The following is a 24,276-nucleotide window of genomic DNA, read 5'->3' as shown; positions in this document are numbered from 1 at the left end:
TTTAATTACTCGGTCGTGATTTCAAAATCTATTTTTTACTTGTTTTTCATAATATATATTTTCTTTCTAGCATATCAGAGTTATCCTTAGACTCAAGCCTTCATGCCATCAACCTTCACTGCAATAACATCTCGAAGATCGAAGCCATTGATCACATTTGGAACTTGAAACATTTAGACCTGTCGTCTAATCAAATCAGTCAAATCGAAGGCCTAAGCACACTCACAAAACTCCGCACTTTAAATTTATCCTGCAATTTGATCACAAGAGTAGAAGGTTTGTAAGTGATTTTCATGTAATACTTTGAATAAGGAAGATGATTTAAGTCCATCTTCTTCCCTAAAGAATGGAATAAATATGAATTTTTGCAACCTGACCCTGAAACTTACGATATAAAAACTTTTCTTCTAGAAAAGTTATCAATCTTTGTCAAGTATTTTGCAAAGTACCAATAAAATGGATTTCACTGTTTTCAGACAGTAGATTTGCTTCAAAACAGTCTGAAATAGTATTGCAATACTGTATAGGTCTAATTAATTGATTATTTGAATCCTGTAACAGCCGTATTTTATTTTATTTTATTTTATTTTAGGACTTGAAGCACTGATTAATCTGACTAGACTGAATTTATCTTACAACCACATAAATGATCTTAGTGGTAAGTAGATGGGCTTAATTTTTGTAATGCTGAATATTTGCACATGTGATGATTTAGGCTGAGTTAAGTTGAAAACTGAATAATCCAATTGTTGACCAACAATCTTATAAAGAGTATGTTGGTGCCAAAGCTACAACCAAGTGAAAAATAGGAATAAAAGCTAGGGTGATCCATAACAGAAAAAACTTAGATTGGAAGGTCCTACTCTGGGAGAATCACATTTTAATCCTAGATAATCAATATACTATTATATAGAGAGGAAGAGTTCCAATAGAATTTTTTACCATGATGAAAATATTCTACATTTGTGCTGCCTGGTATGGCAACCCATGGCCAGATACAGCCTTTGAGCACTGAAATGTGCCGAGTGCACCAAGGAACTGAATTGTAATTTTAATTTTAGTTTTAAACTTACAAAGCCACCTGTGATAGTGGGAGCATGTTGGTCAGTATGGGTGTATTTGGGGTGCACAGCATCCCAAAGGCTTTGCACATTGAGGATCAAATATGTGGTTTTTCTTTTGGACTTTAGCCTAAAGTCTAAGATGGTTAAAAACTGTTACCTACTTTTTACCAGATTAAACCAATACACTGATAAAATGAACAATTTCATAATTTTTCTTAGAATTATTGATTGGAACCAGCAGAATTCTTCTAATTAGCTTCATAATCTTTATCAATATTTGAAACAGCCTTATTCATTTGTTTGTTTTCTCTCCTACTAGAAAAATACTACGCTATGCCAGGTATTTAGTATATAAAAAACTTAAAATGAAATGATCTGTGTTTCCCCGAAAATAAGACCTAGCCGGACAGCCAGCTCTAATGCGTCTTTTGGAGCAAAAATTAATAGAAGACCCGGTCTTATAATATAATATAGTATAGTATAATATAATATAATAAGTATCGGGTCTTCTATTAACTTTTGCTCCACAAGACACATTAGAGCTGACTGTCCGGCTAGGTCTTATTTTCGGGGAAACACGGTAGTTCCTACCCTTAAGCTGAAGGAGCAAGCATATTTTAGTTTTTTTCAAACTTTTTTCCCAAAGATACGACCATATTAGAATTGAGTATTAACTCTAGGTCTCTACCTGCTGTGTGCTGTTGAGCAAAGTGTATTACTTTCTGGATGCAATTTCCTTATCTGAAGAAATGAATCTTGGGTAAGCGAGGTCATTTATTTACTCGATAAATATTTATTGAAGATGACTGTGCCATCCAGTGTTCTGTAGTGATGAAAAACACCAACAAACAGGTAAGGTTCTTGTTGCAGGGCTTACATTGTAGTGGGAAGAAAAACAAATAAGATCAGGTCCACCCCCTGAAAATAAGCTCAAGCTTTGAGCAGACTTCCAAGAGGATATCTGAGTGTTAAATAAGCGCATGAAGAAGAATGTTGACCCTCCTTAGTAACTGAGGAAATGCACATGAACGCATGCTGAGACCCAGTGCGCACTAGCTGTAAGCACCCCCGTGCACAGTGCCGGGAGGTGGGGAGCTAGCAGAGCTTGCGGAAGGGTGCAGCTGCTTTGGAAATCAGTGTGAAGTTCTCTTGTCATGTTCGGTATAAACTTCTATCATGTAGTCCACTCTAGGAATTTACCTGGGGGAAATGAAAACGTGTCTGTCAAAGACCTGTACACAGTGTGTATGTGATTATATAGCTTTTTATATAATCATGTATATACAATTATTCTTAATTTCCAAAACCTGGAAGCCACCCATGTGTGTCTCAGCTGGAAAGCACATAAAGTGTCACACACCCACACTGTGGAGTAGTACCACCCGGCAGTGAAAGGAATGCACCACTGATACATGCAGCAACCTGGGTACATCAAAAACTTGTGCTCAGTGAAAGGAGCCAGACACAAGCGCCTGCACTGTGTGGTTCCATTTATATGACGTGCTAGCAAAGGCAAAAGTACAGGGGCGGAAGTCAAGTCACCAGTTGCGAGGGTTTGATGATGGGGAGATTGGCTGCATGAGGACACAGATTGGGCTGGGGAGGTGTCCTATAGGTCAGGTGGAGTAGCGGTCACACACTGTGTGTGTTGGTAAAACGCTTTGAACTCGAAACCTAGAAAGGGTGAATTTTAGTGACAATATCAGATAATGATAAGAAATATGGAGAAAATATAGGTAGTCCTGCAAGTGCTAATAGATAATTGTTAAAAGGATAATGTTACACATGTTCAGAAACACCTCGATAGATGTGATAAGAGCACACAAAGACACTCAGGCACGATCAGGCTTGCCACGATGAAGGACCACAAAGGAGGCTTATGTGGCTGGAGCACAGCAGGAGTGTGGTGAGTGTGCACGGAGAGATGAGGCGGGCCAGGCCAGGTCCCAGAGGGCTTCGTCAGAAGGCTCAGGTGTGCGTATTGTTACAGGTTCGTAGGAGGCCATTGGAGGGCTCTAAACAAGTGAGTGGCAGAATGTGTGTAAAGGGCCACTTTGGCTGAGTGAGGAAAAATGGATTCTAGGAGGACGACTGGAAGTCAGGCAACCAGTTAGGAAGCTACTCCAGCAGTCTAGATGAGACGATGGAGACTTGGGTTGAGGCAGAAAGTGTGTAGAGAAGTAAATAGATACCTTCGCAGGTGGTGCTCATAGGACTTGCTGATGGATTAAGATGAAATGAAGGAAAGAGGAATCATAATTAACACGCGTTCTCGCTGTAGTAGCAGGTGCATGACGGTACTGTTTCCTGACGTGGTACAGATTGGGGAGGACCCGACGTAGAGATGAGGGGATGAGAACTGAGGGCTCTGTCTAAACCCTGAGGGCCCTGTGCACGTGTGTGTGTGTGTGTGTGACCTGCGTGTTTGGGGAGGAAGCCTGGTTGGGGTTGGAGCTGTGGCACATCAGTGGTATTTGAAGCCGTGAAACGATAGGAGGTTCTGGAAAGCACGTGGATAGCGGGCACCCAGAATGAGGCCTGTGGCACTCGAACCTGAAACGGAAGAGGAAAAGCAGTGTCATGGGACAGGGACTTTTTCAGTGCAGGGGGCATCTCAGATGGTCCTTCCACCAGAGGGAGGCTAGGGCATTCATCTGCTGACACTTCCGCTGTGGTTGGGAGGAGCCCACGGTGGGTGGGGTGTTAATTTCCTCACACTCCATCAGCTCCATCCAAAGCAGGCTGCGCTTTGCTCAGGTTCCATTTGGAGAACGTTCTGAGGCAGGAAAAGAAGCAGCCAGTGCTGGGGGCACTCCAGCGCCGTGTGTGGCCCCGGCCCACCGCAGCGGTCGGCAGGCTGCCCGGAGGTGTGCCACGCACCACTAGCATCTGCCGCAAACCTGCGTCCTGACATTGTTGTGCTCTCGATAAGCTCCGGCAGGAAACATTCCAGGGAACGGAATCGGATGGGGGCCGTTTGTGTTTGTGCTCAGACCCCAGTGTCCGCTTACGTCTGCCATCAGAAAGGACGGGAGGCTGGGAGCCTCGAGCCATTGCTTTATGCCTTTCCTCATGAAGTACACGCGTGGCCTGCGAGGCCCGTGTGTTCTGTCTGACAAGGACCCGAGACCGGGAACCCCGGGGAACCACCTCTCACATGCCACCTGCATTGCTTCCAAACAGCTGTTGACGTTACTGAACCCCTGTCAGGAGACGTGGCTGCCCACAGCCAGCCCTCCGCCGCGCCGCGCCTTCGCTCCTCCAGACAGACCTCCCGAGGAGCACCTGGAAGGCGCTGCTGGGAAGTGGCTGCTGTGGCCTCCAGCGGGTTCTTTCGTCCTGCAGGTCTGATGCCCCTTCACGGAATCAGGCACAAACTCCGATACATTGACCTGCACCGCAACTGCATCGACAGCATCCACCACCTGATTCAGTGCGTGGTGGGGCTGCACTTCCTCACCAACCTCGTTCTGGACAAGGATGGGCAGGATAACCCCGTGTGTCGGGCACCAGGTAGGAGCCGCCAGTCTGCAGGGCTCCCGCGGCTGCTGGGGACCTGCGCTGCTTTGTCTTAAGCTTTGCAGCGTGTTAGGGTGGCTTTGGGAAAACCTAATGGCAAGTACATTATTTTATGAAGACAAAGCAAACCAAATTGCTGTTAAGAACACAGGCGAACAGGTAAGGAATTCTGACAAAACAGTTTTATATTTGATGAGTGAATGCCTCAAAATGAAGTTGTCATGATAAATTCTTATAGTATAACACTATGCAGCCATGGAAAAAGAATGAAGAATTGCTTTAACTACCGATATGCAGTGATCTCCAAGATACACTGGTAAGAGAAAGAAAAGCAAGCAACTTACAAAAACATTTCATAGTGTAATGTGTGTGTGTGTCTGTCTATGCTGAGTGTGTGTGTATATAAAAATAGACACACATATGTACATATGTATATACATACATAAAACATCTAGGAGGATGCACAGAATCCTGGTGATAACGGCCAACCCCCCTCCTACATAGCCAGGGGTCAGGAAATACACAGAGGATGGCAAGGGGAGCTGGGAATTAGGAAATGTTAGGAAAACTTTTCACTGCGTATATACCCTTTGAATTGTCCACCATGTGAATGGATCGAGTCAGTAGTTTTTAATTAGTAAACGAATTAATTTTTGAAGAAGTTAACGATTTGTAGAAAATGCTGCTGACATGTCATTTGATCTGAGAATCACTGAAGCTGACAAAGATAAAGCAGCCCCGCCTGCCATTCCTAGAATCACTCAGTGGAGTCGCTCGGCCCAGCATGAGACACAGGTGGAGAGTGAGAATACACTACGTCCTAAAGGTCTGCTGGGGTAGAAGTCGGCTGCGCAGGCGTCTTTCCATCATTAATGCGCAGCTGTGGGAAGGCTTTTCCCAGAATGCAAACCTGTTTGGATCATTTTATTTCACGGAAGAGTATAATGGTCTTGAAATCAGCTGTTTTCCTAAGGCCGTTTAATGATGAGAGTCTCCCTGAAAATCGGCAGATTTCAGTTTTCTGGGGAAACCATTTTCATAGAAGAAAACCTTATTTCTAAAACAACCCTAGTTTTTTTCTCTGCTGTCCCACAAGTTGGATGTTTTTTCTGAGAATTTTGCCTCAAGAACCTCTAGTTCCTATAGTTTTTGTTCCTAGAATCTTTGTTTTTTCACTTTCTTTCCTAGATGAGGTGTTTCTCTCAACACAGCTGCCCTCCCCCCAGAATTGAAGAGATACTTACTACCAAAGTTAGTTTTCTCTCCTCAAAATGTGTAACACTAATTTGCCAGACATGTTTCTTTCTTTTGGAGTTCTTCCAAACACTTTATTGGTCTTTGTAAGAAATACTGCTTGGTTTTAAAATTACAGCCAAGCAAAATTAGTGTTTCTAGCCTAAGCACCAAATTAATATTAAGTTGCCAGATTTCTCATATTTAATTGTTCTCAAGGAAAATAAACATATTCTTGAATACTTGATAGATTGCCTGTCCAAACCTTAGTTTTATGTAATTTAAGGGGGGAAAAATGGGTCTTTAATTCCACTGATGCTTGAGGCCTCACTAGCCAAATCCTGGCTCTCTGGAACCACACCCTCCTGACTCGTGTGTGTACCAATCACACTCAGACAGAAGGCGTGTCGGGCTTCCTGTCCAGAATACATCGCAGCTGTTCCGTGCATTTACGGCTTTAAAGCAGTTTTACGGAAGATAAATCCAGCAGTGATGAATTTAACTTTATGACCTCAGTAGGGTGCATTGTGCTCGTTTTGTATTTAATGACTACGTAGCAAGGAACAAGTAGCTTTTAGGACACACTTATTAGTTGCATTCCAGGACTAATTTCATCATTCAGGTGATATACCTGGTAGCTGATACATTTAGTTTATTCTAGTAGAAATAAGTTGCCCAACTGTTTTTAGTGTGTGAGTTTTCGTTTTGAATGATTTGTTCCAAGGGTACAGAGCAGTTATGCTCCAGACTTTGCCACAGCTTCGAATCCTAGATTGCAAGAATATATTTGGGGAACCAGTAAATCCATCAGAAATGAATTCGTCACGTCTGCAGTGCTTTGAAGGCCTTTTGGATAATTTAGTTTCATCTGATTCTCCCCTAAATATAAGTGAAGATGAGGTATAGTATGTTTTTTTTCCTAACACCAAGACACTTAAGTTTACTTAGTAGATGTGAAGTGTAAGGACTTGGGTTTGTGTCTGCCGTAGATCGTCGACAGTGTACCAGTGGTGACACCGCCCATCGATGACGTGGCTGCCTTGGGCCAGTTTGCAAGCGCACCCGCGGATACTGGTTTGCCCTTCATGTCTGCGTGTCCATCTTCTCAGCCAGAGAAAGTGAATCATGAAAATGATTTTCAGAATGAGATGAAACTTCAGAAATTAGATGATCAATTTTTACAGCTTCTCAATGAGGTAACTATTTCTTAATCTTTCTAAGCAATGTGCTAAAGAAAAGTAGTTAAGAGATTTTAAAATAAAAACTGCGTCCTAGCTGACCTACCAGAAGGAGCCTATACTTAGTGCATCGGTGTGTCTGTGTGTTTGTCTTGTACAGGAATAGGATTCTGTCACAGAAGTAGTGGTAGAAGGAAGCGTGCTTTTCCCGCTCGTTTCCTTTGTCATCTTCCGATCTTCACGATGTGATTTCTTCTGTGGCACTGCACGTTACGGCCACCGACCCGCCTACTCTTTCAAAGTCAACGTAAACAGAACTCCGTGGGCTCTGTCTGTTCACACAGGGGACCCATGGTCATTCCTGGCCTCTGCTGTCTCTTCAGGTGTTGGATGGTCGGAAGCACTCCTAGGCCTTCCAGCTGAATGGCAAGTTAGTTTCCATAGTTCCTGCTTCGACTTCCGTTTTCAGCAGACCTTCGTCAAGTGAACCTCTACTTCCTGAGATACTGGTTCTCCTTCAGTACCCCTGATGCTGGTACGCTCGCTTTGAGAGTCCTTGAACTGTTCCATGAGCTATAGTTCCTATAATTGACTGCTGTTGGCGTCTCCAGCCCTTGTTCTCTCGTTCTTGCTCTGATCTGCAGCCTGTGTATCACGGTTAATACTAAGATTGATACGAGGATTGATGCTGGCTGCGGAAGTGAGTTGAGAAACATCCCCCTCATTCTCTATTTTCTAAAAGAGTTTTTGTGGGATTGGAATTATTTCTTCCTTAAATGTTTGAGAGTTTACCAGTGAAATCATCTGGGCCTGGAAGGTTCTTGATAATGAATTCAATTTCTTTAATAATTATAAGGCAACTTTTTTTTTTCCCCTTGGTCAGTTAAGCTATGGGTTTTGTTGATTTTTCCAGAGATCAGTTTTGTTAATTTTATCTGCTTTTTGTTTTCCACGATGTCAATTTCTATGTTTTATTATTTTTCTCTACTTACTTTGAATTTACTCTTCATTTTCTGGTTCTTAATGTAAATGCTTAAGTTACTGATTTTAGACCTATCTTCTAATTTAATCATTTGAAGCAATGAATATTCTTTTTTTTTTTTTTCTTTTTAAATAGTGAGAAAGTAGATGGGCCCCCTTTTGTTTCCATCACCCCACCAAACGCTGCAGTGGCCGTCCTCTTTCAGGGGCTCCTCTCATCAGCCCTTCTCTAGGTGTATTCTTTTAAGCACTGCTTTAACCACATTCCATAAATTTTTGTTTTGTTTTCATTATTATTTAGCTAGAAATATTTTCTTACTCTGTGATTTCTTCCTTCATCCAAAGATTATTTAGAAGTATCTTGTTTATTTAATTTTCAAGTATTTGTGGTTTCCTAGATATGTTATTGTTCGTAGTTTCTAATCGACTTCTGTTTTTCTCAGAGAACGTATTCTGGGTAATTTCTGTCTTTGTAACTTTGCTGAGACTTATTTTATAGCCCAATGTACAGTCTGTCTTGGGAATGTTCTTGTGTGCCCTGCACTTGTTATGTCAGGATGGAATGGTCGATAGTATTTTCAGATGACTCATATCCTTGCTGATTCGTTTCCTAGTTCTTTCAGGTGCATGTGAGGTGTTAAAATGTCCAGCTGTGATTGCGGATTTGTCTGTTTCTCCCTTTAATTTTCTCAATTTAGGTTTTCAGCAGTTTGGCTACATTGTGGGAAGGATGGTTTTCTTCATCTTTATCCTGCTTAAGCTTTCTCTGAGCTTTTTACATCTATAAATTTATGTCTTTACCTATTTGGGGATAATTTGGACATCACTTCTCCAGTGTATTTCTTCCCACTCTCTCTTCCCTCTCTCTTTTCAGATTCCACTTAGACCTTTTGATATTGTCCCACTGTTCCCTGAGACTCTACATTTATCAACTTTTTTATCTCTATTCTTCAAATTGAATAATTTCCACTACTCTGTCTTCAAGTTCACTTATTCTTTCTTTTATCGCCTCATTCTTCTGTTAAGCCCAGCTAGTCAATTTTTACTTCATACCTCATATTTTTCAGTTGTACAATTTCCTCTTCTTTAAAAATAATTTGTTTCTCAGCTGAATTTTCTTCTGTTTTTGTTCATGACAAGCATGTTTTTATATCAGTGATCATAGCTGTGATCAGTAATTGAAAGTCCTGGTCTGCTAACGTGAACATTTGGGTCCTTGGGTTAGGTCTCCACCAATTGCCTTTTCTCTTGAGAGTAGCTCACATTCCCTGGCTCTTCTGGTGCTGAGTATTTTGGGTTTTATGGTGGACATTGTGAGTGTTATGTGGTAGAGACTCGAGATGCTGTTCTGGGCTTTCAAGGAGTGTTGATATTTTTGTTGTAGCAAGCAGTTCACTTGCTTTGACTTAAACTGTCACTTGTCCCATGGCCAGCAGTCCGTTTCTTTTGTCCTTCACTTGGCTACTTGCCTTCTACTGTGTACTGTCCTCTGATTCTCCAGGCCCAAAAGCCTGGTTTTTCTGCCTGAATTTTAATACTCCTGACATTGTGTTCATTGTGATACACTCTCAGGTTAAAAACCATAAGGATGGAAACACCCTATTTTGGTTATTTTTTCAAGTGTCAAGTCTCCTCTAGAATTAGCCTGCTTTTGTTCATTTTCTAGGGCTTCCAAATACGTTTTGTTTGTTCTTTTATTTGTATTTTTCCCAGTTTATACTTATCTTAGAGAGTCAACCACGTAGGAGCTTACTTACCCATACCAAAGCTGAATCCTGTGTTTAATTTCAGACTTACTCTTGTTAAAAGTCATAATACTTTACAAAATTTCAAATTTTAATCTTTTATGCTGAATCTAACTTTTGACAAACTTTGTTGGTATTTTTATTCTAGACTTCTAGTTCTTTAATGGATAATGTTCCCGAGAAAGACCTCAGACCAAAAAGAGACACAGATGTGACTTCTGAAAGTGACTATGGAAACAGGAAAGAATGTAATAGAAAAATTCCTCGGAGGTCCAAAATCCCTTATTATTCCAAAACTATTCAGACTATTAAGCACCACAGTAAGAACAGCAACCCTTTTCTAAGGTACTTGGCTCAGTTTTACACACTCAGATACGGCACACACTTAGTGCTGCTGGCTTCCTCCCTGATTAAAGCTATCTCGTAGTGATTTCCTTTCTGATGTCAGCAGTGTGACTTTCCAGCCTTGCCGGCTCAGACTTAGTACATTTATAGAAATGTGTGCAGCTGGATCCCTATAGCTGGTAGAGTGTGATTACCTAAATTGTGAAAAACATAAACACTGTACATGTCTTTCGGTCACTTCCTGTGTTTTATTCTTTGCAGTTGTAATCGTAAAATGAAACATCCTTTCTTCAAAGACTTATATGTAAGGTCATCTTTAGCGAACTGTAATATACTAGAAGAATCAGAAGAGCAGAAGACTGAACTAATGAAAGTAGACAACAGCAGCTCAGAAGACAACACTTACCGGGTAGGATTGAAGATTAAGAAACGGAATGTGACTAACTTAGCTCTGAAGTTCATAGCGGGTCCCAGAAAAATAATGCGTCTCTTTATGAGCAAGAAATATTGGTGTGTATTTTTATTGGAATGATGAGATTGGTTTATTTTTACCTTCCTGGTTTCCAGATTTTATGTGATGTTACTCTTTTTATAATTTTTAAAAGAATGGAAATTACACGTTTATTTAAGATCAGATTTCAGTGAAATCATTTTAAATACTTGCGGAGGAGGAAACAGGCCTACCTTTTCAAATTCTTATTTCTTAAAGCAATGGCTCCCACCTTTTGGGTCTCAGAACCCTTTAATCATCTAAGGAAATCTCTGCGTCTTCTCAGAGAATTCTACTTTTATACACACGCACAAGATGTTGTAATGTCAGGGTTTTCATGGACTTCTGAAACCCAGCTTTGGACCCATGGATTCCAGATCAAGAGGCATTTAAGAATTTAAAACTTCTTCACTGTTTGCCTTAATCATTCTCATGTTGTTCAGAATATTTAGGTCTGATTTATTGATTTATTGATTTATTTTTAATAACTTGCCCTTATTTTACTTGTGAAGTACTAGTTTTGAGTGTACTATGCACTGCTGTTCCAAAAATATATAATTGCTTTTTAAACTGCTTTCACACCTTTCTTGCCATTGGCTTTCTCCTCTTATTCTTCAGTGTAGAGGCTTGAACATGGAGAAAAATAACAGTGATTATGACGATGGTGACAATAATAGCAGCTAACATTTGCCGAGTAGTCATGATACGCCAGGCACCGTTCTGTATATTTCCATTAACTTGTTTAATTCTCATCACAGCTCTTTGAATAAGATTCTGTTATTCCCATGTTATAAATGAGAAAATTCAGGCAGTGACAGGCGAGGTAACTTTTCCAAGTTCACATGACACTATTGTTTTCTTTCAGATACTTGTTGAACAATTAGACCAGGAGAGAGAGAAGAGATGGAAAGCTGAACAAGCTGAAAAGAAGCTTTTGGATTACATCGATGAGCTGCGTAAACAAGCAAATGAAAAAAAAGATATCCAGTGCCTGGCTCTGCTTACCACAGACAGGTAAGGGGAAAGTCTGGAAACCTGCGGCTACCTGCAGCACACAGGTATGAACTTGGAGCTGGAACACCTTCACTTAAAGCAGCTAACATGTGCGCAAACTGTGTGGTTTGAGTTCGAGCTGAACTAATTTTATCTAAAGGTTTTGTGAATTATTAGCTTGTTGCATAAACAAAGAATTTAGGCTACGTTTTTTGGGGCCCTGAAGCTGGCAGGTGTCAGACAGATGAATAAGTATCCGAGAGAAGGGGGGCCTGAGCTCCTGGAAGGCATGGGCCGGGCCTTATTCATCCTGCTGGCTTCTCAGCCCACACCCAGCACGATGCCGAAATCAGGCTATGAGCTCAGTCAGGTGGGCTGTGGCATAGTGAAGCTCGCGTAGGACGAGATCTCTCTCACTTAGGTGGAATGTCTTCCCTCTTGGGCACATGATAGTTTCAGAGGTTGGCAAGAGACATAGTATTCTGGTTTTCGGCCATCTTTTAATCTAATGAGAGTTCGAAACATACTTCTAATCCTCTCTACTATAACCTGTGATGTTGACTGCAACTTTTATCCTTTCTTATGCAAAATATACTTTAAAGCCACATTTTATTTCTGCTTTAGGCTAAAGGAAATTATTTTTAAAGAGAGAAATTCCAAAGTTCAACTTGAAATTATGGTTCACAAACTTCAAAATGAAATTAAAAAACTAACTATTGAGTTAATTAAAGCAAGAGATCAACAAGACGACCACATTAGACATTTAAGAACCCTGGAAAGAGCCTTGGAGAAAATGGAGAGTCAGAAGGGGCAGCAGCAAGCGGCACAGGTGTGTCTTCCTCTGTCAGTCACATGAGCCAACACACTCAGAGCTTCTGTCCTGAAGCACATGGTATTGGCTGCAGTAAACGCAGAGGTGCCAGGCTGTCTGCAAACATGGATTTAAGTATCAACTGATGGAACCTGTGCGATTATTTCTGCGTTCAGGCTGCTGGCCCTCCGAGCAGTTATAAGAGGGCGTGCTGGGAATACCGCAGGGTGGTAGGCCCGTGTCCTCAGAGCCAGGTGCACAGTCTCGGGGGAGCTGGAAGGGCTTTCATTCTCGCGCTTTCTTTCTGAGTGGGAGTCTCTAAGGTCTGCGATGCCAGTAAGTAGCAGAGCATGCCGATGTGTCCAATGCTTCCCGGCAGTGCCGCATGGGATATGGCGAACTTGGAAATCAGCCTAGTCACGGCGCTCCTTATGTAGAAGGCACGTTTCGGGGAGCTGGTGTTGAAATAGAGGCCGGCAGATGAATACCTGAATACTGTAGTTGTCTGTGTTTTCCTCAGATGCGGCTTGTCCAGGAGGTGGAGCTCAAAGCTGCAGCTGCCGACAGAGAAATAAACTTACTGAGAACCTCCCTTCACCAGGAGAAGGAGCAGGTGCAGCAGCTTCATGAGCTTCTGACACTGAAAGAACAGGAACACAGGTAGATGGAGAACAGATCAGAAAAATGGACCTCTAACAACAGAACACGCGACTCGACTCCTCCCCACGCTCCACTTCAAAAATAAATGAGCCTGTCGCTGCGCCTGAGGTCTGGCGGCGTTAGCGCACGGGAGGTGCCACGCTGTGTGCACTAGAGGCAGCCTTAGGTAGAACTGGCAGCTTGAAAACAAAGCCGTGACTTCCTGAGGTGCTGGCTTACAACAGTGAAACTCGTTTTGCAGTTCTGCAAATCCATTGTACTATACAGAAAACTGTTTTAATTGACCTCCCAGTAATTGCTTGTTAGGTCAGTCAGTCGGGATGCTTCATCCCTGTGAAGCAAGTGCCCATAAACTCCTGTGAAGGGCCAGATGGCAGGCTTTGCAGGCCGCAGCTGACTATGGCTTTGTGGCACCAGAGGACCATAGGCGGCTGTGCTCCAATAAGAATTTATCTCCAAAAAGGTCAGCGGGCCAGGCATGGTGTGCGGCTGGAGTTTGCCCACCGGCTCTGGCGCCCATTGGGCTGCTTGCTTCCTCACTGCCCTGCCAGATGGGGTATGAGATTGCCACGGGTTAGTTGTGTTTGTTCCCAAACCTTTTTGTTTCATCCTTACATAAATTAAATTCGTAATGTATAAATGAAATGTTGATGCCCTGGGGAAAGTTGTCACCATATGTGTAGGCGGTATAAGTGTAAAAAACTGAGGGAGAAAAATCACAAAAATGTAAAATTTTGTACTTAGTGTCCTATACAGATAGATATCTTTTAACTTTGTGTTCTAGTTTAAAAAGCAAAAACTGGAAATAATGGAGTTTGTATTATGGACTTGATTTATTCAAGAAAAATAGTGGAAAACTCTAAGACATGAGCTCACATTTAAGTAAAAACTGGCCCTATATGAAAAGATGGGTGAATAATTTCACACTTTAATTGACTTTTTTCCACTAACCAACCACCAGTACCAGTCAGACTGTTAGCTATGTGTCAAAGGCTCAGCCGGAGTAGAAAACACAGTCAGACAGAATCTGCAGGTGGACCCAGAGCCTAGAACAACCCAGAACTGTCGGTGAAGTTAGGAGACGGCTCACCCCTCTGATCCCCACCACCACTGCCCACTAAACTCAGACTTTCTTCGTCCTGGACCCAGTTTCTGTGTTTGAAAGTGTGGAGCGCATCTGAAATTAACATTAGGGAATATAGACCATTTAACGACTATTTAAAGGCCTTTAAAGTTTCTCTTTCCAGGTGAACAGTGTCTATGATCTGCATTTGTTTGTCTTTCCAGGAAAGAACTTGAAACCAGGGAGTTTCTCAGTGATGCTGAGTTCCAGGAAGCCGTAGCCAAAGAGGTCGCTAAAGCAGAGTCAAGGCACGAGCAAGAGCTGAAAGAGCACCAAGGGAAGATTGACACCTTGAACCAGCAGTACCTGGACTTGGAAAATGAGTTTCGTATCGCTTTAACCGTGGAAGCCAGGAGATTCAAAGATGTAAGAATTGGCCTCTAGCTTTCTATTGAAAACAGAATCAGCAAGATGTGCTGTGATGAACGGAGCACATTGTAGAGTTGTAGTGCTGAGGACGTGTTGGCTCTGTGGTCTTAAACAGATTGCTGAAGTTCCCAGAGCCTTGGTGTCTTCCCTGCAACAGTAGCTGCTGGCCGGTGCTGCTGGAAAGCGAGGCGGCCCCGTAAATGGTGCCAGAACAGGTTTGGGAAGCTGGCTGCAGTCCTTGCCGTGGGACAGGGAGCCACAGACCCAGCCCCCGTCCCTGTAAAGTTCTGTCACCACCGCCATGCTCACTGTGTACCTACTGTCTGTGGTGGCCTTTGTCACCGCAGCAGGCCTGGGGACTTGCAGCACAAACCATATGGCCCAGCCTGCAAAACCAGTTCTCTGGGCATTTTCTTTTGCTAGACCTCTGTGACACTAAAAATGAAAGAAGTAAGCTCTTTCCAAAATGTTTTCTACGTGTTTGGAGAACTGCTATTTATAATGCACTTTTGAAATATAGGTTAAAGAAGCTTTTGAAAACATTGCCACTGAGTTAGCAAAGAGCAAGCACGCTCTTGTTTGGGCCCAACGAAAAGAAAACGAATCTTCCTCTTTAATTAAAGATCTGACCTGTATGGTGAAGGAACAAAAAACAAAGCTGGCGGAAGTCTCCAAATTAAAACAGGAAACAGCCACAAATTTACAGGTAAGACATTGTTACATTATATTTCCTTTTTAACTTCTTACATCGTTTTCTCAAGTGCATTGTAATGATTTTAGGAAGTTCACAGTGATGGACTCTTAAATAGTACAAGTTACATATTTGATGTGTGTGAGAGAAGTAGTGTAACTAGGAGATTAAACTGATTTCCCAGGTTGCGTTACTTTCACTAAAATTGTATTTAAATAAAATAAATGAATTAATTTTAAGAAACGTACTACAGAAATAGATGGCAGTTGCACAGTTGATAGAGCAAAAATTGTGACAGCGATACTCAAATCGCTGAAGTTTGGGAACTAGCATGTGAATTGCCGGTGCTAGCTTTGTGGTAGTGGTGGTCTTTTAAATATACCTCCCTGTAATAATTTTTCAATGAATGTCTTTATTGCTGTTGTCTCATTTTCAAACGTTAGTGATATAGTGGCCAAGGGAACCTACTTCAAGTGAGTGACCTTTAGACTACTGACATAAACGTTTGGTGAGAACTTCTGAGTATTACATGTGCAGTTGCTGCTGTAGAATATTAGAATAAAATCCAGTGTTTGATGGAGTAGCCTCTTCCAGTTGGACTTTCTATTTCCTGACCTATGTTTATCTGTAGTTAACAAAATTAAAACTTTTTCTGACGTACAGTTGATCAACATTTACTTTGTATTTGCTTAAAGAACATTTCTTTTCATAAAATACGAAAAGTAGAAAATAAAGAAGCACTTAAATATACTAATTATTTTGCATGTTTTTCAATGTTTTTTTGGGAGCATACAGAATCAGATGAACACCCTTGAAATTTTGATTGAAGATGACAAGCAGAAGAGTATTCAAATTGAGCTCCTCAAGCATGAAAAAGTCCAGCTCATTTCCGAGCTAGCAGCCAAGGAGTCGCTAATTTACGGTTTAAGGACAGAAAGAAAAGTATGGGGACAGGAGCTGGCACAACAGGGTAAAATTCTCAAATTTTCAAAGGGAAAGGAGCCCATTTTTCTAAACCAACAAATTTGTATATTGGAGAGAAAAGGAAGGGCCTCCCTGCCTCCACGTATGTGACCCTCTGTGCCACGCAGGAATGAAATGCCTCTTGGGAAACGGGAAAGTTTGTTACCTCAGTTGTGAAGTTATGGGTCTGATTCTTTGTTGTCAGTTTAATTTGGTTGCTTTTCTGAACCAGTATACCTTTCCAAAGCTACAGCTGAAGACGTTGAAAATAATTCTTTCTTATGCAGTGATTTTAAGTTGTTTGTTCAGTGTGCAGCATTCAGGTTTTTTCTAAAAATGCTGGCGGCATTGATCTGGTTGTGCATGGAGAAATGTGCAGTAGTGTGTGGATGAAACAACTTCAGGTTTCGGTGGGCTTCCCTCAGTCGCTCCCCCCCCATCCCTGTGAAGCGAGAGGCCAACACCGTGTCCCCATCCCTGTGAAGCGGGAGGCCAGCACCAGCACCGTGTGGCCCTGGCCGACACTTGACAAGTTGTGAACAGCTAGGTGTGGGCTTATGGAGCTCTGCTCATCTGTCATTCCACGCAGGACCACTTCACACAGCTTTGTTTGCTTGGATCCCTTAACCTGACCACAGACTTAGTACGTGTCGGGGTTACTTGTTCTTGGTTTGTGGTCTTAGGTTTTCAAACAGCCACAGGTGTTTAGAAGGCCTTTCTGTCTCTTCCCCTTTCCTTGTCATGTGCTCTTCTGTATTTCTTTATTCAGTTTTTGTCTTTTTCTGTACTGTAGCACACATTATAAATGAAATGTTCTTCAAATACAGATCCCCCACCCACGCTCTTTTAAATTTGTGACTGGTGATTTTGTTTCTTAGGATCTTGTCTAGCCCAAAATCGTGGTAAACTAGAGGCTGAAATTGAAAATTTACGTAAAGAGAACGAATGTCTGCGGAAGGCCAACGAGCGTGACAATGATGCATTAAGAATTAAGTGCAAAATCATAGAAGACCAGACTGAAACCATCAGAAAACTGAAAGTTGTAAGTTTGACATTTTGTTTTGGAAAAAGAGCATATGGTAGGTTAGAAATCTGTGACTCAGAGTATCCAGTAAATGTTTGTCTCAAATCCCAATGGTTGTAAAGTTTAGGACAGATTATCATGTGTTTCCTTTTCCAGTAGTTGTCCCTCTGCTTTGAAAAGTGGTATGTGACATTTACTAACTAAAAATTGCTATTACTTCAGAATTTTATGGAGAATGTTATGGCCCTTAAAATAACTGGCAATAGTGTCAATGAAGGGTTAGGAATCAAAAAAATTAACGTTTTTATATGTTTAAAATGTCCTTTAAAAGCATTGTTTAGTATCTCCCAATATTGCTAAATCGCTTCTCAACAAATGGCAAAACCTACTATCGTCTCCTTAAAGGTACATGAACAGACTAAACAATTCATGCTCGTCCCCAGGGGACACCATTTTGACCCTCCTCCTGGATGTGGCCTCTCTTGCAAGAATACTGACAGGATGGCTTGTTCCAAAGCATCTCACATGAAAATGCTCCAGACAGATTTTCTGAAAATTGTCTTCAGCTCTGAATCCAATTTGAATTCCAAAACTTTCTTACAGAGGTTATCTTAAAGTGTAAAAATAACTGAGAAAAAGGTTTTTAAGAAACTTCTAAATGGGATTACCAGCTATAAAGTTAGGAACTCATTCTTTAGAAAAATTTTAACTAGTAAGATTTCTTTTTCCTAGTCATTTTGACAAAACTCCTTGAGAACTTAACTTCGTCAAGTACAGAAAATCAGCATTGCCACGTGGCGCTGTCCACAGTTGTCAGTGCTTGTCGCCCTGAACCACAACACTGGTGCTTCTGCGATAGAAATTTGGCTTCAGTTTAAAGTCTATCATACGTGCCAGTCTGCACTGAAAATTACTGAAATTCTTCAGCAGAAAGCCTTTTTTGTTTTTTAAAAAACCCACCCAAGCTTACTTTCATTTGAGTTAAGGTCAATATGAAACAGAAAGACAGTGATTTGCATTTTAATTCACAGGGCAGAGCAGATGATACATTTGGAAAGATGCATTATGTTTGGCTTAAGGGCTTTCACAGTAAGGCTGCTGCCTTCTGACCAACCTGGGCAGAGTTTTGGCAGAAAGGACTGAATGAATGACAGAGTGGAGCCAAAAGAGACAGATTTTAGTTTCAGATTTTTGGTAAAAAATATAAAAAGTTTTTAGTTTTTCAACCCAACATTTTTTCCCCAAGTTTAATACATTTACTTTAAGGGATGTTGTATGTGCCTCAAAGTTATGGGCATTAATGGTGATTTCCAACTAATCATGTAACAGTGATAGCCAGACATAACTTCTTTCAGCAGTAAATTCAACATAGCTAATAAGTAACTTAAAGGGGTAATGACCTTTTAATCTGCACAATTTGGAATTTGAAGTTTTCAGTTAAGTAGATTCTATAGTTAGCTTCTGACTATGGAAGTCAGACACAGGAATTTTTTTGAAATGCTGTTTCCTCCCCATGTATGATTTTGACAAACTTTTCAGTACATGCGGGCCGCAGGACTCTCATGCTGCAGTGTTATTTTCTACTAATAGGGTTATTTCATAAGGATCTTTTATAGCCTTTGTGGATTCCTGATGCTATGTGTCAAGTTTGCCCCCTCGTAAGTACTTCAGGGCGTTGTGGGAGAAAATAAATAATTCATGACTTTTATGCAAATATTGGCCACGACTAGAAGACTACCGGAATGGCTTTGCTTAGAATGTTTAGACCTAAACATTTTTGAGGAACTGACCCACATTCTGTCTGATACGTAAGAATCCACACTTGCCCACTATTTGTTTGCCTCCATCTCCTTCCCAAAAGGAAAAAAAAAGGCAAGGTGGGCAAAAGTAAGAACCCCCAGTGTCACCTTCTGTCACTTGCAGCAGGGCTATTCCAGACATCCGGGCAGACCCCAGAGAGCAAACACACGTTCACGGGCCTGAAACCTCGGAGCCTGCAAACATTTAGCAGCACCCGGCGGGTTCTGACCTTTCTGACCAGCGGTATGGAGAGGATAGAGGCTAGTCTGACTCAGTACAGAGGAATAAAGGGGAGTTGGGGGGGTAAAGCCTATTTTCACGGGGCACTTTGATAGTGATGGAATCACACTTTATGTGGAAGAATCTGCTCCTCCCCTGCAGAAGACACTTCAGGTTGGCACAGTGGAGGTAGTTAAATGTGCCCTCACACCCACGGGGACACCAGCCCCTGCTGTGTTGCTGTCAGCCCCGTATTCTTTGTTCTATCAAGAAAACAGATCCTTTCCAATGCAAAATTGTGGTAATTGACATTTCATTGTGCTCTTTCTTTCCTTCCCTTCTAGTCCCTCTGTGTGGTTAATGATTACTAACTTACTGAAGTAAAATTGTAAATAGGACAAAATTTGTTGGTTTCTTACTAGCACTGTAAGTAGTAGTGATGCTTGTGGAGCGAGACACAGTGTCCTGTAAATCTTGACTGAAACACTCAACTGTACATTCTGTCTATTTATTTAGTCGAATTTACTTTTTTATTTTAGTTTCTTTATTGAAGTTTATTGGGGTGACAGTTGTTAGTAAAATTACATAGATTTCAGGTGTACAATTCTGTATTACGTCATCTATAAATCACATAGTGTGTTCACCACCCAGAGTCAGTTCTCCTTCCATCACCATATATTTCATCCCCTTTACCCTCATCTACCACCCCCCACCCCCCTTACCCTCTGGTAACCACTAAACTATTGCCTGTGTCTATGAGTTTTTGTTTCTCATTTGTTTGTCTTGTTCTTTAGTTGCTTTTGGTTTATATACCACATATCAGTGAAATCATATATGGTTCTCTGCTTTTTCTGTCTGACTTACTTCACTTAGCATTATAATCTCAAGATCCATCCATGTTGTCACAAATGTTCCTATTTCATCTTTTCTTACTGCCGAATAGTATTCCATTGTGTATATACACCACAACTTCTTTATCCATTCATCTATCAAAGGACATTTTGGTTGTTTCTATGTCTTTGCCACCGTAAATAAAACTGCAATGAACATTGGAGTACATATGTCTCTATGGGTAAATGTTTTCAGATTTTTGGGTAGATACCCAGGAGAGGGATTGCTGGGTCATATGGCAATTCTATTCGTAATTTTTTGAGGAACCTCCACAATGCCTTCCATAATCGCTGCACCAGTCTGCATTCCCACCAACAGTGTATGAGGGTTCCTTTTTCTCCACAGCCTCTCCAACACTTGTTATTATTTGTCTTGTTGATGACGGCCATTCTGACTGGGGTGAGGTGATATCTCATTGTGGTTTTTATTTGCATTTCCCTGATGATCAATTTATTTTTTAATTTGTAGTTTTTCTAATAATTTTAAACCATAGCGAATCCATTAGGAAATGAGACACTTAGGATTAATAAAATATGGATTATTTTCTTGAAGTGTTCACAGGAGAGAGAGGAACAAATCAAAACGTTACAGGAAAAGATCACTGAAATACAGAAATGTGCTCAGGAACAACTTGATGAAAAATCCTCAGAACTGGATAACATAATTGAGAAACTAGAAAGACACAATGAAAGGAAAGAAAAACTAAAACAGCAGTTGCAAGTAAAGGAATTAGAGCTTGAAGAAATCAGAAAAGCTTACAGGTATTATACGGTACTCCTGTTGAGAAATGAAATGGCTTAATAATTTCATATTTGATTTCTAACATCATTTCTTCTCATATTAGTACACTTAATCAGAAGTGGCATGATAAAGGAGAACTTCTATGTAATCTTGAAATGCAAGTAAAAGAAGTGAAAGAAAAATTTGAAAACAAGGAAAGGAAACTTAAAGCGGAAAGAGACAAAAGTATTGAACTACAAAAGTAAGCATTAAGTCCTGAAGCATGTGGGCTATCTCTAAACAGAAACATTGAGTGGGGTGGGTGAGGTGTGTACAGAAAAGGAGCGAGGAAGGGAGGGGGGAGGCAGAGGAAAGGAGGAAGGAGGGCTCAAAACGTGCTGGACACAGCTCTTAGCCAAATACTTAATTTCCGTTCTTTCATCCCATCTCTAAGATGAAGAGAACAGCTCCCACCTTCAGTGTTGGATGTGAGGATTTAAATTGTGTGTGTTTGTGTATCTGTGTATGAGGAGAGAGCCTGACACACAGTAGCTGCTGTGTGAAGCTGTTGTTACTGTGATCGTTTGCACACTGTTGCATTGACAGTGGCTCGTGGTGTTTGGGCTGCTGCGTGGACGCTAGAGGAGGAAGTGACTTGACTGCTGGGGGCAGTGAGCTCTGGCCGCAGCTGACCTGCACATGCTGACGGTGAGAGCTGATTGTAAACAGAGGGAAGAGAACGTGTTCCTAGATTTTGTCAAACACTCTAGGGCAAATGAGGGCTTTACCTTGGAAACTATATAACTACATTGTTAAAACATTTTTAAGTTTAGTGCCTTGGAAAATAGGTAGTGCAGTTTGCTGGTCAGTCTCATGTCGATGCAGGGTGGTATAAACAACATGGCACGTGGGTAGCCCAGAAACCCCATAGGGGTGGGTTCCCCTTAGGGCAAATCTGATAGAAGCTGGACGTGCCTTCTTATATTTTAACTCCATGTAAATGGAAGGGAGTGGTTATACTCCACAGGAGGTTTTGATGGAGAGTGGCTACTCGTTTGTCTGTAACCAATCCTGTTGCACTTGACTTTCATGTCAGCCAAGCACTAATACAGGGCATGGCTTGGAACCTGCTGCAACTGTCTCTCCTGCTGGTCACAGCTTGGTTATTTGGAGGTCCTCAGCTCCTATCCGAAACAGGCATTTCCTATAAATAGCAATTCCTAAACTTACTAAAAATCAGAAAACCTGCCAAGTTTTAGAACCGCTTATATTGCACTGTTGAGAATGTCATTAATAGCAAAGCATTAAAGACCTGATTTGATGCTTTATGACTAAGATTGGGGTATGTGATTTTTAATTTAATGAAATTTTAATAACATAAGCAAATTATTAATAAAACAGATTTTATTTGTGTAGGCTTTTAATAATGTATAAATTGATTTTTTTCTTACATTTTATTTTGCACCCAGCAGTAATTCTGTGCGGTTGGCAGAACAGGCAGGAATATGTTACTGGAACACGTTAGAGTTTGACTTGGACTGACTCAGGTGCTCACTGCGTGTTGTGACAGGAATAAAAGGAACGCTTTGACTCGTGGCCGCAAAGCTCCGCCCACTGTTACTGTGGGTGAGGCCAAAACTGGGAAATGTGTGCGTTAGGGACTTAAACTTTTTGAATAAAATTATTCCTATTTAATATAAAGGAATTGGGATTTTGCCTCTAAGAAACTTAGCACTAAAATTTTGTGAGTATGGCTTAATGTGTGTATTAACAGAGTTTTATCCGTTGAGCATTAGCACAGGGGAGTCAGCAGACACACTGTTTATAAACTTCAACCTGCCTGTAGTGTGCATTTCTCAAGTATCACACTGCAGGGACATGGAGGAAAGAAGCACTGACGGTGCTCATCTGTGAGGGGCTTATAAACCATGTCCTGCAACGCAGAACAAGCGAGACTCAGAGAACTTGACCTTTCCACGGGTGGAAGTGTAACAGACTGCCATTGGCGTTACCCTCCCCTATCGGAGCTGCTAGAGGCTGAACTGCTTGCATCTTGAGTTACCCAGCACAGCCCTTTGCTCTTTGGTGGACTTACGTCTCCATTATATATGAACGAGAGGAAAAAAGCACCCTTTTCACACAGATACGTGGCTTTGCTTTCTGTTTTGAAGGGATGCGATGGAAAAGCTTCACAGCATGGATGATGCCTTCAAAAAGCAGGTCGACGCCATTGTTCTCGCTCATCAAACTGAAATCATGCAACTGGCAAGTGAAAAGCAGAAGTACATCGATTCTGCAAACTTGAAGGTACTGTAAGTAAAATGCACTTTATCAGCTAAATAAATTGAGAATTATAAAGAGGAAAGTCAGTGTGATTTAATGACCATTCGGTATGAAGAATGTTGCCAAAACTCTCAGAAGCTGTGTCATAATATTGGTAATACTTAGATTGGTGCAGAGTGTAATTCTAACAAAACCCAAAGCTGGATTGTTGGATCCTGGTGTGACCTGCCGCGTGATCTCTGGGTACAACCTGCCATCTCCCTGGCCAGGCTCAGACGGAGGCCCTTGGCTACACACAGGCGGGGCGAGACTGTGAACGTACCCAATACGACCCATCACTGCCTGGGGAAGTTCTCAGGAGCAGTGTTTTGTTAATAATTAGGGCTCAGGACTGTCAAGTTCGTCATTTTCATATTGACAAAGGAACAAGCTTAGAGTGATGCTAACTCAGAGGCAGACATCAGAACCACCTGTGGGGCTTTTTGATGGTACACATGCGTGAACTTGCCCTGAAATTTTCACTCACTAATGCTGGGGTCAGACCCAGGTATTTTTAAAGCTCAGCAGGTGATTCTGATGTGACCCCTCTATTGTGATCCACTAGCTGAGGGGACAGTTGCGAAATTCCATTTTTCCTTGATTTTGACGTGGCATAAACAGATACAGTAACCCTCCCAACACACACGCACAGGTTTGCTTTCCGAGGTTTCAGTCACCTGCAGTTGGCCGCAGTTCAAACATATTACATGGAGAATTCCAGAAATGATTCGTAAGCTTTAAATTGCACAGCATTCTTAGTAGCGTGATGGAATCCGCCCACCTGTCCTGCCCAGAACGGGGCGCATCACTTTGCCCGTCTGTCCCTTAGTAGCTTCCTTGGTTATCAGATCGACTATCTACCGCAGGGCTTGTGTTCAAGTAACATTTACTCCACTTCCTAACGGTCCCAAAGCATCAGAGTAGTGGTGCTGGCAATTCGGAGATGCCATAGAGGAGCCATTCAGGGCTTCCTTTGAGTGGAAAGGTGAACATTCTGGACTTAATAAGAAAGAAAAAATCGTATGCTGAGGTTGCTAAAATCTACGGTAAGAAAGAATCTTCTATTGTGAAATTGTGAAGGAAAAAGAAATCCGTGCTAGCTTTGCCATCGTACCTCAAAATGCAGAAGGTACAG

At 41.6% G+C, this 24,276-nt stretch overlaps 1 protein-coding gene across 4 annotated transcripts in view; it reads left to right on the top strand.

The window, feature by feature from the left end:
* Positions 1-24,276, top strand: part of LRRCC1 (leucine rich repeat and coiled-coil centrosomal protein 1) — a 28,841-nt gene that overhangs the window by 2,050 nt on the left and 2,515 nt on the right. For 2 of the 4 annotated variants that reach the window (XM_019726272.3, XM_088799343.1), the window contains exons 2-18: positions 71-276; positions 593-658; positions 4,410-4,577; positions 6,541-6,716; positions 6,806-7,012; positions 9,869-10,065; positions 10,327-10,474; positions 11,421-11,569; positions 12,173-12,377; positions 12,880-13,019; positions 14,307-14,508; positions 15,032-15,217; positions 15,998-16,172; positions 17,044-17,207; positions 20,652-20,860; positions 20,944-21,081; positions 22,991-23,126. In XM_019726272.3, coding sequence (XP_019581831.3) covers positions 71-276; positions 593-658; positions 4,410-4,577; positions 6,541-6,716; positions 6,806-7,012; positions 9,869-10,065; positions 10,327-10,474; positions 11,421-11,569; positions 12,173-12,377; positions 12,880-13,019; positions 14,307-14,508; positions 15,032-15,217; positions 15,998-16,172; positions 17,044-17,207; positions 20,652-20,860; positions 20,944-21,081; positions 22,991-23,126 — 2,872 coding nt within the window. Of the gene's footprint in view, positions 1-70; positions 277-592; positions 659-4,409; positions 4,578-6,540; positions 6,717-6,805; positions 7,013-7,392; positions 7,530-7,569; positions 7,695-9,868; positions 10,066-10,326; positions 10,475-11,420; positions 11,570-12,172; positions 12,378-12,879; positions 13,020-14,306; positions 14,509-15,031; positions 15,218-15,997; positions 16,173-17,043; positions 17,208-20,651; positions 20,861-20,943; positions 21,082-22,990; positions 23,127-24,276 lie in introns of those variants that run through there. The other 2 variants (XM_074318780.2, XM_088799344.1) reach the window with 2 other exon arrangements.

Source organism: Rhinolophus sinicus, chromosome 7 (assembly GCF_057876585.1).
Source record: "Rhinolophus sinicus isolate RSI-liver-muscle chromosome 7, RSI-T2T, whole genome shotgun sequence".
In the NCBI taxonomy this organism is placed as follows: Eukaryota; Metazoa; Chordata; class Mammalia; order Chiroptera; family Rhinolophidae; genus Rhinolophus; species Rhinolophus sinicus.
The sequence above is the reverse complement of the archived record's forward strand: the minus strand, read 5'-3'. Positions and strand labels throughout refer to the sequence as shown.